The sequence below is a fragment of the Harpia harpyja genome, chromosome 21 (genome assembly GCF_026419915.1).
Source record: "Harpia harpyja isolate bHarHar1 chromosome 21, bHarHar1 primary haplotype, whole genome shotgun sequence".
In the NCBI taxonomy this organism is placed as follows: Eukaryota; Metazoa; Chordata; class Aves; order Accipitriformes; family Accipitridae; genus Harpia; species Harpia harpyja.
Genome location: NC_068960.1, coordinates 15,228,698 through 15,245,225, shown reverse-complemented (window position 1 = coordinate 15,245,225; position 16,528 = coordinate 15,228,698). Strand labels below are relative to the sequence as shown.

General features: G+C 37.5%; 1 protein-coding gene across 26 annotated transcripts in view; it reads left to right on the top strand.

Annotated features, from left to right (window-relative positions):
- RBFOX1 (RNA binding fox-1 homolog 1) overlaps positions 1 to 16,528 on the top strand; it is a 1,377,247-nt gene that overhangs the window by 1,217,734 nt on the left and 142,985 nt on the right. For 25 of the 26 annotated variants that reach the window (XM_052772622.1, XM_052772607.1, XM_052772605.1 and 22 more), the window contains one exon: positions 13,480 to 13,722. In XM_052772622.1, coding sequence (XP_052628582.1) covers positions 13,480 to 13,722 — 243 coding nt within the window. Of the gene's footprint in view, positions 1 to 9,100; positions 9,307 to 13,479; positions 13,723 to 16,528 lie in introns of those variants that run through there. The other variant, XM_052772617.1, reaches the window with a different exon arrangement.

Genomic DNA, 16,528 nt, shown 5'->3' with positions numbered 1-16,528 from the left:
ATTTTCCGATACCTTATTTAATCTAGTGTTCTAGTATAAAAGACAGCCAGTTCACTTCATGTGGATTAAAAGCAGTTTTCAGGCTATAACGCTTCTCTCCCAAAATAGTCTACGTAGATGGTTATTTTCACTAATTCCAGAGTTTGGATGCTGTAGCTGTTATACATGCTGCTGCCCTGTATAAACACAAATGCTGTTGGATGTGGTTGCTGTAAATTAGCCGTATGCTTCTGGTAAATATGCCAAAGTTTTTTTCAATGCTGTTTCAGTTTTGGAAATACCTTTGCTTCCACCAGCCCTCCCTTCCTTACACGCAGAGGCACAAAATAAAATTGTAAGCTGAGAAAGGTCATTTGTACCCAGTCCCACAATCTATATTATTTTAAAATAATGTACTGTTCAAAGCAATGGTTTTTAAGCTTACCAGGGTTAAGCACCTATGGCATATAGCAGAGGCCAGCTTTATAGCAAGATTTACTACCATATGTATATGTTCAGTCTTGTGAAGAAGGGCTAGTAAAAAAATAAATCTCCAAAGAATATGTGCAGGGAGAAGCAATATAGTTCTGCAGATTTGAGAGCAGTTTTAGTCCCTGTCCTACAGATGGGGAAATTTAAAATACAAAGACAAATTGGCCCTTTCTTCCGTAGTAACAGAAGCTTTTTAGAGGTTTAACAAAGTAGAACTTACCAATCAGTATAGTCAGTGAAAGTCTTTCAAATGCTATAGGAACCGTTAAAAGCTTTTGTTCATTTTCTTCATAACTGCAGATTCATTGTAGCATTCTATTAATAGATTTTTGTTTATTTTCAGCCAGTTGTGACATTCAGCAGTGTTTAGAAATATATTTTGCATTGCATAGGCAAATCTTATCACCATTTTTATCTCATTGGTGAGAAAAGCTTTACCTTTCTTCAGTATTGTGGCTTAGTTTGCTGACGACAAACATCGTTGGAGTAAACAGTTACTTGTTAATGCTATAACAGCATCTTAACATAAACATTAACTGAAGTACACAAATGATCTCAGTGGTAAACAAGCATAGCAAAGTGTAGCTGAGGCAGGAAGCCAATCTGTGTGTTCCTTGTGCCCAATGATATTTTGCTAGTCATTTTAATCTTAAAAGTAAATAACATTGAAGATCATGTTCCATCATTTCATTTCAGTGCCAAAAAATGAATGCCGCTTTAACTGGTATTAAACAAGATGGCATTGCTGTGTTAGTTGGTCATTGCAGTTCAGGTCATCTATGTTCCATCATAAATAACAAAATTATGAAAATTTTGAAATTAAACAGAGATGGGAAGTGGGCATTGTCTGAAAGCAATGGTAAAATAGTTAATTTGTAGATTCTTTATATTTTATTTTTTCTCAAAATTTGAAGAAGGGAAACAGCAGAATGGTGGATTTCTTACCTATAAAACTATATTCAGCTCTGTTGAAATAACTTCATTTTAGTCAAAAGTTTATGGGTGTGAAGATTACAGTTCTTGTCTCTTGGAACTGATAAGTATGATTTGTGGACTTATTGAATTCATAAATATTCTGCCAGATTTGTTTAAAATATTGAGGTTGAACATATAAAACCAAAAATTCTGCCTGCTGAAAAATTACAGGTAAAATGCTGAATATATGCAATTTCCACGTACATTTGGACATTATTGGATGGGATCTCCACGAACAATACACAGATGAGTTGTTTGGGGTTTTTTTTGTGGTGGGAAAGAAGAAAATAACAGCATTTCATTTGCGATTTAAAAGATTTATAGTCTATGAACAATCTGCTTCAAGGGCAACTAACAATGCACTTACTATTTAATATAGACTACATTTCTGTGTTTTAATACCTTTATTATATACAGACTAAAACTGAAAGGGGTTCAGTGAATGTGCAATGAATTTCATTCCCTCAAACTGTTATTCCATGATGCCCGTGGTGCAGAACTTTGCACTTTTCCATATTGAACTACGTGAGGATTCTGATTCCCCAGTCCTCAGTTTGTCAAGATGTCCCTGGATTGAGGCTCCATAGTTTAGTGTTATCTGCAGATTTGCTGAGAAAGTACGCTTTGTCATTCTCCAAGTTGTTGAACAATGTGAGACCCAGTATTGACCCTAAGGTATTCAACTTACTACTGGTCATGAGCCAGACATTAAGTCATTGATCTTAAAGCCAGGCAGTTCAGCCAATTTTGAACCCATCTGGCTGTCCAGCCCTTCCTTCCTTAGCTCTCAGCCTGGATGATGCTATGGCAGACAGCACTGAAAGCTTTATTGAAATCAAGGTAGATTGTATCTGGTGCTTTAACTTTGTCTCTGTAGCCAGTTATTTTTGGTTTTTGAAGACAACCAGGTTGATCAAGCACTATTTTCCCCTGAAAAGTCCATGTTGACCTTTTCAAATTACCTAAGTCTCCTTCATGTGCTTGGAAATGGATTCCAAAAGGATGTGCTCCATGATCTTTCCAGGGCCTGAGATGAGGCTGAGTGGTCAGTAGTTCCTTGAATTGTCCTCCTTGCCTCTTTAAAAGACAGGAGTAATGTTAGCTTTTTGAGTCATCTGGGACCGCCCCTATCAGTATAATTTTTTGTAGGTTTTTGGGTATTGGCCCATGATCACGGTGATCTACTCCTTTCACACCTTCTGTTGAATGCCTTAACACTTCAAATATGTAAATACATCCAGCTTCAAGAAGTAGTCCCTAACCTGTTGCATCTCTATTGTTCACTGTCCCTCTCCTTCACTACCTATGCTGTCCATGATTTGGGAGCAATGATTTAGGATCAGACTTTACCTGAAATAAAAAAAGTCATGAAGTATTTCATTATATTATGATGACTTTTTCATCACAAGGCTGTCTCTTCCCTGCATCAACATTATCCTTGAACTTTTGCAACAAGCAGACCTGATATGTAGAATCCTCTCCTGTCAGCCTTAATGTCTTCACTAGTCTTAGTTCCAGCTAGGCTGGACAAAAAACCTTCTAGATTTTGTCCTCAAGCAATACTTCTGTGCGCCTCTTTTGTTGCCAAGCCTTGATTCTGTTGTTTGTATGCTCCCTTTTTGTGTCTGTCTTCATTGAGGAGCTTTCTGCTTAGCCACGTGGGCCTTCTGGTAAGTATCTTCCTTCATAGTGGATGGTCTCTTCCTACACGCTGAAGTTCTCTTTAATCAATGGCTCAGTCGATCAGGCAGCTCCCTTGGACAGTTTCCTCTCATAAGTGAACCTCAGGGATTCCTAACGATTCCCTGGATAAGCTGAAGTCTCTTTTCCTGAAGCCTAATTTTCTGCCTCTGCTGCTTATCTTCCTGGTGTTCCTCCAAATTCCCAAACTCAATCATGTCATTGACTTTATGGAGCTTACCATGTAAATCAAACTCTTAAATTTAACTGGTTTAAACAAAGTAAAACAAAACAACTCCCATTAGTTCATTTGGGACAGTTTTATGATGATCACTGTCACTTAACCTGACTAGTTCAAGTGAACTGGCTTATAAAGCAGCCCTGCATACTTTGATGTTTGCAAACAAATAGCTAAGGAGGTATGATCTTTGGTCAGCTTTGCTGCTTAAGACCACTTACAGCATGACATTCTCATTTTGCTTACTAGCTGACTATGTTCCTTGTCTTATTTCAGTAGAGTCAAGTAATGATCCTCCCATTTGTGATATTGAAACGTGGACCTGTTTCACATATAATGGATGAACTGTGGTTATTGTGGTACTGCCTTAGAAAATGATTCAGCATGAGGGATTAGGAAGAGAAATGTCCCCTTTCTTTTCTGAGGCTAAATCGCAGCTCATCAGTGAAAGATTGTGTCCCTGGTTAAAAGAGGTCATTCAAAGTGTTCTGTTCAAAGAGGTGGCATGCCAGTCTGTGCTCAAATAGCTGCTGCTGCCCTTCAGTCTTATGTAACATTGCTCGTTCTGTCCCTGTAGCCTTGTTTTACTACAAATCTGAATACCTAGGGCAAGCTGCATTTTGATGCAGTAACTTCAGTGGTGCTTTTGTGAAGCAGACAAAAGTGTGCTAGGCCGAACAGTGAAAGCACTGTGCCTGTTTACAGTCCTGTGTTCACTCATTCTGCCTAGTGTTTTTTTAATATAAAATCATTTGTTTGTACATGGAAAATAACTGATTAGGTACACATGAAACTGTGATACGGTTTCTCCAGAACAAATGGCCTTCAAACATGTCATCTCTGCACGTGACTGTGGGTTCACCACTTTCTGCAGCTAACAAAGCTGGTAAATACATTGCTATATTTTGTGGTATGTCTGTTAGGAAATCAACTGAAAAAGCAGTTCATTTAATATACTCTGGATGAGGCAGCATCTGTAAATTGGGAATAACTTTGTGTAACTATTATCCTCAGATGGATTAAATTGCCTGATTTAAGCACTTTTAAAAACCACAGCTGTATCCAATCCCAATCTCCTGAGAAATTCAGTTAGTTTTTTGGAGTAAATTGCAATTGAGGTGTTGAATTCTACTTACAACAAATCTTAAATGAATTATTTTATCTATGTTACAAGAATTTCTCAGATTTCTAGAAATTATCTGTCAAACCATACACCTGCAACTGGATTTGATTGCTGTTCAGTTCCCCTCTGCAGACTCCGATCTTTTGGAATGTTCAGTCCTTGACCAATAAGGTGGCATTTAGAGAAGTTTTTTTGACTCAAATTCTGGAAATACTTATGCTTGTGTGTAAGTTACAAGGTAGGAATAGTCTCAGTGGAGTCTAGAAGAAAGGCTTACAAAGCATGATGCAGGGTTGCGTCAAGACCAGACATAGTCTTGCTTGCATAAGCATGGTTTGTCACCTGGGCTAGTATATCTGGCTTCTCAGAAGTGCTAGTACATCCTAGTAAAATAGTCTTGCCAACACTTCTCTGCTGCTTCTACTGCTTGAGCTATGAATAATATTTTTTCTGTTGTTATAAGGCCCAATGGTTCTTGCTTTGCAGACGTGCAGGCTACATGGTTGTAGTGCACATTTCTTTCCTCTCATGCACAACATCAGTTGTGGTAGCTCTGAGAACTGTGTTAGCTAGCTTATAGCAAAACAGATTGATGTTTTTTACCATTTCCTTTAAAGGCCTGTAATTTACCACTTGGTCTTCGTTGCCTTTATTCTTGCAAATTTGAAGACTTAAGATTATTAAGAAATGGTTTCTCAGGACAAAATCTTTTATGTCAATATAGCATAATATATGCCTGCTGCTTTGTCCTCTTTCTCCAACTCCAATTAATTGTTTCTTCAGTGCATTAACCTCTCACTTCTCTTGTCACAATTGCTTGTGAACTGATCTGGGAACAGATCCAGCTTTAAAAATCCCATATCTTCAATCAGTATTGCAGTAAAAAAAATATTGGCTTTTTCAACCACTTTCTTAGATACTGAAAAATAAGAAAATAGATATATTAGGTTTACTACAGTTCAGCTTTATGAGGTGGCAGTGATTTTCAATAAATTAATATATGAAATAGAACAAAATTTAATTTCAGTAGAAAAATTGCAGATAAAATTAGAAAGCTAACATGCCTATATTAGTTACTGTTTTAGAGGTGATGCAGAAGGCAGAGAAAAATACTCCTTTCTACGGAGATGTAGTTGTCAAGGTAATGTTCTTCTACATATGATGAAAATGGTGACATCTGGGAGAAAATTAAGACACGTCATAGTTCGCAACATTACTTCGTGTTTGTGAAACTGTTCTTGTCTTGCAGGCACTATAGTAATTGCCACTTCCATACTTCTCTGGCTGTGGGTTAAACAAATGTAAATATATTTTGTTAAGAAAGCATTCCAAATCCATCTCAAAGAATTGAGATATTGTTTCTTGAGGAGAGAAAGCAGATGAGAAGTTGTAGCTAGTCTCTTCCTTGTCAGTAAATCCTGTATGAGGAAAGTCATCAAATAGGATAAAAGTATAAAATCCATTTTGAAACTACACTGCTACTGTTGAAACCACACAGAATCATAGAATAATGTATGTTGGAAGGGAACTTCAGAGGCCATCTGATCTCAACATCCCTTTTTAAATCAGGGGTAACTACACACATCAGGTTGCTCAGGGGCTTGTCCAGTTGAGTTTTGAAAGTTTCCAAGATGCCACGACCTCTCCGAGCAGCATTTTTCTATGCTTAACTTCCGTCATATCCATTATTTTATTCTTTATAGCCAACCAGAATTTAGCTTTCTGCAAATTTTGACTGTTGCTTCTTGTTCTTTCACTCTGTATCTCTGAGAAAGGTGTGGTTCTGTCTCTGTAACCATCCATTAAGTTGGAGAAGATGCAATTAAGTTGTCTGTTAGCCCTCTCTTCTGCAGGCTGTGCTACCCAGGTGCCTCAGCTTCTCCTCCTGTGTCATGTGCTCCAGCCCTCCAACTGCCTTAGCAGCCCACTGCTGAACTCTCCAGCTTGCAAATATATCTCCTGTCCTGGGGGACTCTAGACTGGGCACAGTGTTCCAGATGCTGTCTCACAAGTGCTATGCAGGGAGGAATGATCTCTTTCCTCAACTTGCTGACCATCCTTTTGCTAATGGAGCCCACTATGCAATTAGCCTTTATTGCCTCAAAGGCAGACTGCCGATTTGTACCTTAACTTACTGTTCACCAGGACTCACAGATCCTTTTCTGTAGAGCTGCTCCCTCGCCAGTCAGTCCACAGCCTGTACCAATGCATGGGCTTTTTCTGTCCCAAGAGCAGGACTTTGATCAGGTTCTTGTCAGCCCATTCCTCTAGCTTCTCAAGACCCCCTGTAACTGCTCCCCTTATTTGCTGTCATTGTGTGAGCTTGCGTTCTGACACTTCATACAAGTCTCTTATGAAGATTTCAAATTTTGGACCTGGTCTTGATGCCCAAGGGATGGCACTCATAGCTTACTGGCAGTTAGATTTCTAAATGTTGACTGCTACTAGCTTTAAAGACCAGTATTCCAGGCAGCTTTTTATGCACCTTGTATGTTGACAATCCAATCCTTCCCCACCCCACCCCCCCCACCCCTGTTTGGGTACAAGGATGCTGCATCATCTTCTTCTGTATGCTCCAGTAAAAGTGTAAAATAAGCTTAGGTGTACTTTCCTATATTGACTTGTCGGAAAAGACAAGTTCCTTTTATACCCTTCTTTTGAAAAGTTTTGAGAATCAATTCTCATTGTGAAAATGAATTGTAGATACACCGGCTGTGTGCTCCAGATTCTCTTGCTATATGGGTCTTCAGGCAATTTTGGAGACTCATGTTTTCCAAATGTGATGTAAAAATCTTTCCATGTATTAAAAAAAGGAAAATATTGGTTGATGGAGTAGAAGGTTGAGCTGCAGTTGAAAAGACCTGTATAAAATACCTGAGTCAGAGTTGGAGAAAGTAAGGGACAGGGAGGACACTTAAGTCATTAAAAAAAAAAAAAAAAGAAAGATTTAGGTGGTAATGTGGAAGTAAAACAAATCAGTGTGACAGAGTCATGTCCATTTGGGCCATTGGAAATAGCAGGAGAAAGAATTGTCAGGTAGGACAAGGAAAGCTAGTGTAATAAATCACAGCGTCATAAAAGTAGTAGAAAGTTTCAGCAGTGACAATTGGAAACAATGAAGGTGTCAGAGGGAATGGTTTCTTCGTATGTATCTATACATCCATAATACTACGTGGTCGTGAATGCAGGCAGGAATTCAGACTAGGGCTTAGTTTTTGGTAAGTTGTTTGCTGCCTTCTGTTAAATGGCAGTAAGTGTATGTAACCTTCCTGCTTTGCAGGGTGTTGTGATGTTTCATTAGTTAAATTCTCTTTTGCTTGCTTGCTTACTTACCTTTTCCCCCTAAGCTCTCTGAAAAAAAAATTATTTCGCATTATCTTCCTTACTTTTGCGGATACCCTCCTTTTGGAACGAGATTGTTTTTTAAATGAAATCTGAATTTGGTTCTGTACTGAACCTTCCAGAAAACAGAGGTGGCTGGAGAATTTGTTTTGTATGATTGCAGAAGCAAATGATCTGAGTCAAGTGGCCTGGTCAGATAATTAAGCTACAACAGAGAAAGCTTGCAGAGTCAGTCAGTTGTGATTATTGGTCCAGTGTGGTTGGATGTCTGATTCCTTCTGAAAAATTTGAAGTGGCTGCTTTTATTATCATTAATTGGGGAGTGCCAGGAACAAATCTGGAAGAATTACACTGCCACTTTAAAGAAAACCAATATATTTCAATTGGCATATAAGTTTAGTGATGAATTGATGGCTCTTTATCTGCTGTTCTGCCCACCCCTTAGAATTTGAACATTTGTAAGAATAATTCCCATGTTACATGTCTGCCCCCTTTCTGAATTCTTGTGTCTGTAGGCAGTCCGTGACAGAGTGGCTATAAACAAGTATTCTTTGGGGCCGTCTGTGTCTTTTTAGGCTGGTTTTTTTGGTTTGTGGTTTTGGGGTTTTTTTTCTTTATTATGTGATTTAATTAGACGTTTAATCACTTTAAAACTACCTCCAAAGCATCTAGGAAAGTTCCTTTAATAGTGAAGCATTAAGTTGCTTAAAGTGCCTCACAAAACTAAACCTTGGAAGCGTTTCTGAAATATTTTCCCTGCTAAGCAAGAGGGATGTCATGAAATGAAAAAAAGAAGGAAACAATATTTCATTTGTATGGAAGGATAAAGTACATTTAATCTAAACCAGGCTACTTCAGTATTGATGGTTTACTTGTGGAGTTCAGCAATTTTAAAATAGAAATCTTATTGGTATTAACTCTACCACATGTAGGATGAATTAATCACATAGAAATGCACACATGTTACTGTACATAGTAGCTATCAAAAAGCCAAAGCACTGGAAGTTTAGGGGGTTTTGTAACTTTGAATACAGCCGTCTTAATTTTAAAACAAAACTGTTCAGCTTCCGGCAACTTCCATAGTAGCATTTCTAATGTTTTTCAAACAGCTATTAATGTAGTCAAGCTGTGTTTTTTCTTCTTTTGTGTGTAATCATCTGCTCAGTGGTGCACTCTATAACTAGTAGCAGGAGACAGAGGAGTGGCCTGCTGTGATTGATGGGGCGAGGCCCAGCAAACTGAAAGAGTCCCATCTGGATTAGGTTTTGGGAGCAGTCAGATGTTGAGAGGGAGGTCAGTAAGCCTTGCATTAGCTCCCCCTCCTTCAACACCCCTATCATCCACACTCATGCACACGTTACATTGCTCACACACCCTCATCCATAATTGATGCTTTCTTTGGGCAGATGCTGTATGGCCCGGGACTAGAGCAGCTGCTAAGTTTATGGAGAATAAAGGGAGCAGGATGGTACAGCAGGTATTTTCACTTTTATTTTCACTTGAAACTCTTGATTTTCATCAAGCCACGGCATTTCTTATAACCAGCTGCACCACTGCATGCAAGACTTCTAATACATGTTTTGTTGCTTAAGTCTGAAGGAGGGCAAACTACGGCGGTGATTATGTGTCTCTGCTGTGCTTGGTGTATCTAACTGAGCCGTTCTTATAACCAGCAGGTTTACAGAGTAATGTTGCATTTTTCTTCTTTGTTTCCGTGCCCTAAGGATATGATGCAGTTTGGCTCATTTAACTACAGTATGAGCGTCTTTCTCTAAATGTGAAATATCTCTTGCCAAAGAAACAAAACACACCAAACAGAAAATAGAGTAAAAGAAACAATAAACTGTTACTTAGACTTTAAAATACAGGCAAGCAGAAAGGTTTTCATTGAACACATTTTTATGCTGCAAATGTGTTTTTAAAAAGGAACACTGCATAAGTAATATTTTCTGTGCTCTGTCTTTTGTGTACAAACATAACAAGCTTGCTTTATTATGTTTTGACACTTTTCATGCATTTCTTAATAATGAAATCCTTTCAGAGCAGAAGATGCTGAAAAGGCATGTTGAGATCTGAGATACTAGGAGCATTTTAAATTCTAAGCTTTTCTTCAAATGGAGTAATATATATAGAATAGGAGCAACTTCACTTACCTATATCATTGGAATGCTTTCTTTTTTTGTTCTTTAGAGTTCAACATTTAACCAGAAAGCAATAAATTTGACTTTATACACTGCCACGTAAAGCATATTTTTCAGCTGAAATGTGGTTTTCATTAAAACTCAGGCCAGAACATTTAGCAGAGCCTGACTGTCTGCCATCCTTTGTTCTTCTTTCTGTTGCCAACAACTACTTTATTAAAAACCATGCACAAAGTGAGCATTAAGGGGTCGTTTAATCTTAAAGATACTTGGAACTGAATCTGAAGGGACAACTTCTGTTTAGCCTCTCATGCCTAGGTTGTATTAAGCGATGTCTGTGTACTGTCGTCTGCAGTTTGGAGATTACTCTAATACCTGAGTTCATAGGCTAATTTAGGATCAATATTTCCTGTTGCTTTTAGGGCCATTTCGTGTTTTCAACTTAATGCATTAGATCTATTATTTCTTTTATTCATTTTAGTTCACTGTATTTTAAAAAGCACAAGGAAGGAACATTTTAGGTGATTATATTTAAAGAATTTTTTGTTCCTTAAAATCTATTCAAATGTATCTGTCTCTTGTGCAGTCTGGGGCTTCCATCAACCACATGTATATACAAATGTGTGTTAGTTGACACTGCATTGTTCTTGATATAAATTCATATTCTAAACAATAAGCTATTGTCTTGATACCTGTGTGAGTAGTAAAGAACATGTTTATACATACATGCTTTTATAGTACATTGTAATACTGCGTCTATTGAATTAACTGTGAATCATAAATTCACACTAATTTTAAAGGCTAGGAAAGGCTACAGTAGACACCGATTTTAAGAGATGAACAAGTCAGATTTATTGTAGCTATCATTTTAAACTTACGGCCTACAGTAGAGTGTGCAAGTATAATTTCTTTAGTGTTTTGCCCGCCCTGCGCGCCCCCCCCCCCCCCCCCCCCCCCCAGTTTAATGAACATGCAATTCCTGGACTGATAATCTTGCATGCCAGTTTTCTACTCTAAGTGCAGTCGGGCTTTTTTGTTGGTTTGTTTAATGGCAAGGCTGTAAATCCCTGATTATGTAGAAGTTATATTAAAAAAAAAAAGACAAACACACACCTGACCCTTTATTGTTTACTTATTAAGGGGGTCTCGGTTATAAATAAGTGATCCACACCTCAGCTTAACAAGTCTAATGAAAGAGGTAGAAAAGTCTCAGCAACGTGAAGGTGCTGGAATTGCCAGTGCAGTTTGCCATTTTATGATAAATCTAAAAAGTGAATCGTTTGGAGTTGCTGGTAAAAATAATATAAAAGTTCAACCCTGTTAATTAAATATTAGCTGTAATTAGCACTAAGTGTGAATGCTCTGAATATTAATTAGGGTCTCATGGAACTGCTGTCAATGTTAATGAGAAACAGTGGGGGTCTCAGCAACATCTGGTTTAGGACTCAAGGTAGTATAAAAACCTTTAGATCAAATGCACCTGGACATTAGCCCTTGGTCCCTTTGTTGCCATTATTGTTCTTTTTTAACAGCTGCTGACTCTAATGCCATGTTTAGCATCTGACATGAAGGAATAGCTTAAGGACCAGCAGTAACCAGCTACTGAGGTTTCAAAGCCAGCATAGTGAAAATGCTTATATAGGCAGAAGTTCGACTGGCTGTTGTGCATACTTACCAGTTGTGCATTCTTACCACTTGCTGAAGTCCTTCCTGAAATGGTTGACTAAAAAATTTAAGGTCGCCTGCCTCCCACACAAGTTTTAAAAATACGTCCTTAACATTTGTTAATAAATGTTTCTGGTGTAGTCCAGTCATTGCTGGTTTTTACTTCATCTGGATTTTTTTTTTTTTAATAGTGAAAATATTAGGTAAAAGAAAGGGACCTTGCCATTTTAATATAAGGGGGTATAAGTATACATTTACAAGAGTTTTTAACCTCCACTGAAATTTAAACAGGGCAAGTTTCAGTGCAGCATTAACCTTGGAATGATTGTAGATATATGCAAATGAAACTTACTGACTTAATCCTGTGAAGTCGGTAAATGTCACTGTTTTCATTTTAAAGATGGTTGATGGTTTTAATTTTTTAGGACACACTGAATGCCTTTTACAAAGGAAAATTTAATTTTCCCTTCTAAGCCTGTCATGTACCGAGATTTATTCCTGTGCCGTGATTTTGCAAATTCTTAAAAGCTCTTGAGTTTAGGACCACTTCAGGTCAGAGAACTGACGTCTGAATTAGTTGAAATTATCTGGAAATGTCCTTAAGTAGGAAATGCAAAAGAATGTCTTTTATTCATCCAGCCTATTTTGAAATTAGGAAATCAAGGACTGATGAATACAAATTAGCAAAATCCCTACAATATTCCTGTGCGGGTACTTGTACGTGCTTTGGTGGGAGAATAACAGAGTATTTTAAAAACTAATTAAAGTTTTACTCAAATATTCATTTTACATTACTTTGATATTTAGAGGGTTAATTTTATCTCGTAAATCAGCTCATCTGAGTTTGGCATAGTCCCTGTATTAATGGCCTCTAATGCTGTGTCATCTACAGCATCATGTTTTGGACATCTTTTGTATTGGTTCTGAAAGATTGTTCTGTACATTTCCTCCCCTAGAATTATTACTATTTGGTATGAGCAGAGCGTTTAGTCAGAAGTCTCTAATTGATAAATTAACATGCTCGACTATCCTTTATTATATCAAACATTAAGATGGATATATCTCTAAAGACGTGAGGGCATTTCTTTTTAAGTGTATAGGCTTATTGTATATGGAAATGAAATACTATTGTCTTCAAATTTAAAGCCTTAAAAGTTATTAAATCTATTTTGACAGCCTACACCATAGAAATTTTCTTTTATGTTAACATTTTGAACTGATGCATTTTTAGATTCAAATGTTTAATATTCTGATTGGGTCTCATTATTTTTTTGCATTTGTGGCATGTGGTTGCTCAATACAGTGTACCTCAAAGTATTTCTGAATATCTCATAGAGTGTTATTTCATATAAATATTTTCAGTATACGGTTATGTTAACAGTATGCACCCAAATCCTGCTCTGTGTGTAGGTTGCATATATTGTGTTCTGCAAATGGTAAGTCGGAATGGATCACAAACCATGGGCTAACCTTATCAGAGCTCTGTATTGACAGTTGCACTCAGTAGCCTTTGGAATAAACTGAGTTTTGTCCCTCTTCATTGTCTGAGCTGAAGCATTAGTTCAGGTAGATTTCACTGACCTTTCCCAGTTAAAGAATAGTCTACAATTATCCAAAGAACAGCAGATTTGTTTGTCTAATTATAATAAGATTTAATAGGGTTAGCAAGATGGGTTTAACTGACATAAGAAATTTTGTCCTCAAGGAACAACCATCGTGCCCTTTTCAGGCCAGCAATCTTAGCAGAATACTATCATCACATTCTGTGTTATGTGTGCAGGATCACCGCTTATTTTATCTCACACCACATTTCTTCCTTTTTTTTTTCCCTTTGATTTTTACAGGGTAATCAGGAAGCTACAGCACCTCCTGACACAATGGCACAGCCTTATGCCTCAGCCCAGTTTGCTCCACCTCAGAATGGTATCCCTGCAGAATACACAGCCCCACATCCTCATCCAGCTCCAGACTACACAGGCCAAACCACTGTTCCAGAGCACACGTTAAACATGTACCCTCCTGCTCAGACACACTCTGAACAGAGTGCAGCTGACACAAATGCACAAACTGTCTCCGGCACAGCCACAGTAAGTCAAAGTTTCAGCTATTTCTAAAGCAGTATGTTTCAAGTTACCTGTGTATTTATTGATAATGTTTATTCTTACGTTACACTTAATAGTTTTGCACTTCATTTGTGTTAGCATTGCTCACCATTTCAAGTTGAAAGTCTGTCAAAGTTTATCGTTGAACTTGGAGAATATAATTTCACTGCTTTTGGAGCCTGTTAGTAAGTGTGGGAGCTTTGTAGAATCTGTAGATTCCTTTCCTACAGTATTAGACAGACAAAATGATTAATAGCAAGCCCATGAACTATATAATAAAGTTTGATTAAGTCCAATATGGAAAAATATTGCAAAAGAGTGTTCGTAAGCATTCATTTGGGGAAAAAAAACCCTAACAAACCCAAACCAAACCAGACTCATTTTGTTCTTTTTAGTGACCTCTGTATTTTTGACACTTATGAATAGTTTTTCATAGAAGTGTTCATTGAATGATACTGTGTTAAAATTACTTGTGGCACTGTGTGAATGAGTATTGTGAAGAGCATGTCTGTAATACTGTATTTTCTAGAGAGCTTGTTTGTGCAGCCATTACCAAAGTTGTGCATGATCTGTGCTCAACAGAGCAGAAATCATAGGCTTTCCTTCTGTTTGATTATATATGAAGCTCTGAAATGTCAGGAATTATGCAAGAGACTCCTTGGCTGGTCCTACCTTGTAATTTAAGTCACAAATTTCACACATTGATAGTTTGGTGCTTCTGTCTTAATTCTAGATTGGGACCCAATTTATCCAGTGCCAACAGTTGGCAGATTTCTGAGCTGTCAACCACCTGCATTACCTGTGTAGGATCTAGCCCAGAACAGACAGAACACTGCGATTTGAGCATGCGCTTGAAACATCTCTACCAGCTGCCCTTGCTGCAACCATGCTCCCTACCTCATTTTACCTCCCCTTCCTTCCCTGGCATATATCCAACCTAAAAAGTTGCATGCGTTCTGAGTTCTGAAGATTCATGTTTATTGCCATGTCACTAATTTCTTTATATGGGGATGAACAAGAAAGAAAAGCAATAGCAACAGCAAAAGCACAAAAGAATATTCCTTGCTATTATCATGGAGGAATTAATTGTGAATTCATTACACAGTTTTGTGGTTTATGCAGTGAAATGTTTCAGTTCTTTTATTTTTGACTTGGTAACTTTTTATTGCCCTGACTGGCCCTTTGCTCTAGTAGTGTGAGAAAGTTTAAGTGGAAGAGCATCCTATTTACTTATATCTCATAGCATTCTTTGCAGCTCTACAGTGTCCACTCTTATTCATCTCTTTGCTAAGTTAACTTCCTGGTTCTTTCCAACTTCTAAAATTTTCTTCCATAATCATTTTTGATTGTTATCAAACTCTTGTCATATGCCACTGTCATTGGTTTAGAGCAGGAAGCCTAAGCTGAGTAGATACTCCAGAAAAGATTGGAAATTGACTAAAAATGTAGTCTTTCCTACTGTCCCTGTCTCATTCTTTTTATATTCTACTCTTTTGCTTGCTCTTTTGGCCACTGCTGCACGCTGAACAGTCCACGGTGATGCCCAGCTCAGCCTTTTCCTATTTTGAAACTGTTGGTTTGTTTGCTGTTCAATTCTGAAGTAAAAGACTGTCAGTGCTAAAATCAATGGTAAAACACCTGTCGATGCGAGTGGGACAGGAGCTCATCCCTCATCATTTATTGCTTTCAATTTATTGTGTTTCCTCACCCCTTTTTGATTTTTCAGTTTGAAGAAGTGTTAGTCTCTTTATCAGAAAAGTCAGGCATGCATTTTTCCAACATTTTCCATGGCAAAGGCTGATGAAAAGAAATAATTTGGATTGTCTGCAATGCCCTTATCTTCTTCAAGTGCTCTGTTCAATCCCAGCTCTAGCAAATCCAATGATTCCCTTGAAAGTTTCCTGCTTCTGATATACTAATAGGCTTTATTGTTATTTGTTTCTGTATCCTTTCCTATCTGCTCTTCTTCCTTTTTGCCTTCCTAATATCCAACTTATATTTTACCTGTCATATACTTTCTCCCTTCTGGTTCCACTTGGAGTGAATTTGCATACTCTGAAGGATAACACTTCATTTCCACTAACCTTTTGTATTTGGGGAATATAGTATAGTTATTTGCTCTTTTTATTATGGATCCTTTTCTTGCCTTCATGTTTCCTTTCTTACAGAGCAATGTGCATAACTTTTTGAAGTAGCTCCCATGCTGTTTATAAAGAATTAGATTTCCTTTTGACTTTTGGGTATTTTTGAGAAAGTTTTGGTTTGTTTTTTTTAAAAAGACATTTTTTCTAAATTGCAATGTTATATCGAAAGTTGTGGATACTATCCCTCCCTGGCGAGCAATGCATTGAAAATACAGGCTTACAAGAAGTGTATCTCTATGGATCTACATTGTTCAAAGTAGCCTTGACATTTAACATAGCACTCACCAGTTAGTTTTACAACTCTACGGTCAAATATTGTTTGCACAATTTAATTACGGGTACCTGGATCTAAAATCTGTTATGCTGTGTCTCATTAGCATTGCACTTAACACACTGTAGAGATGTTATAAATAGGTATATGCAGATGGATCCCAGGCAGATTTGACATGGGCTTTGTAATATTATGAGGGCCCAGCTGTAGGTTTAATAATATAAGTTTTTATGATGAAATAGAGCTTCAATAGCACTGTGTCAACATTGTAACTCCATGTGGTCTTTATTGTCGAAGAAAAAAAAATTACGTTTCTTTCCAGTTCCTTAGTTTTCTGAATAGTCGGTTTCCAGTCTTAAAAAATGTTAAGTGGAAT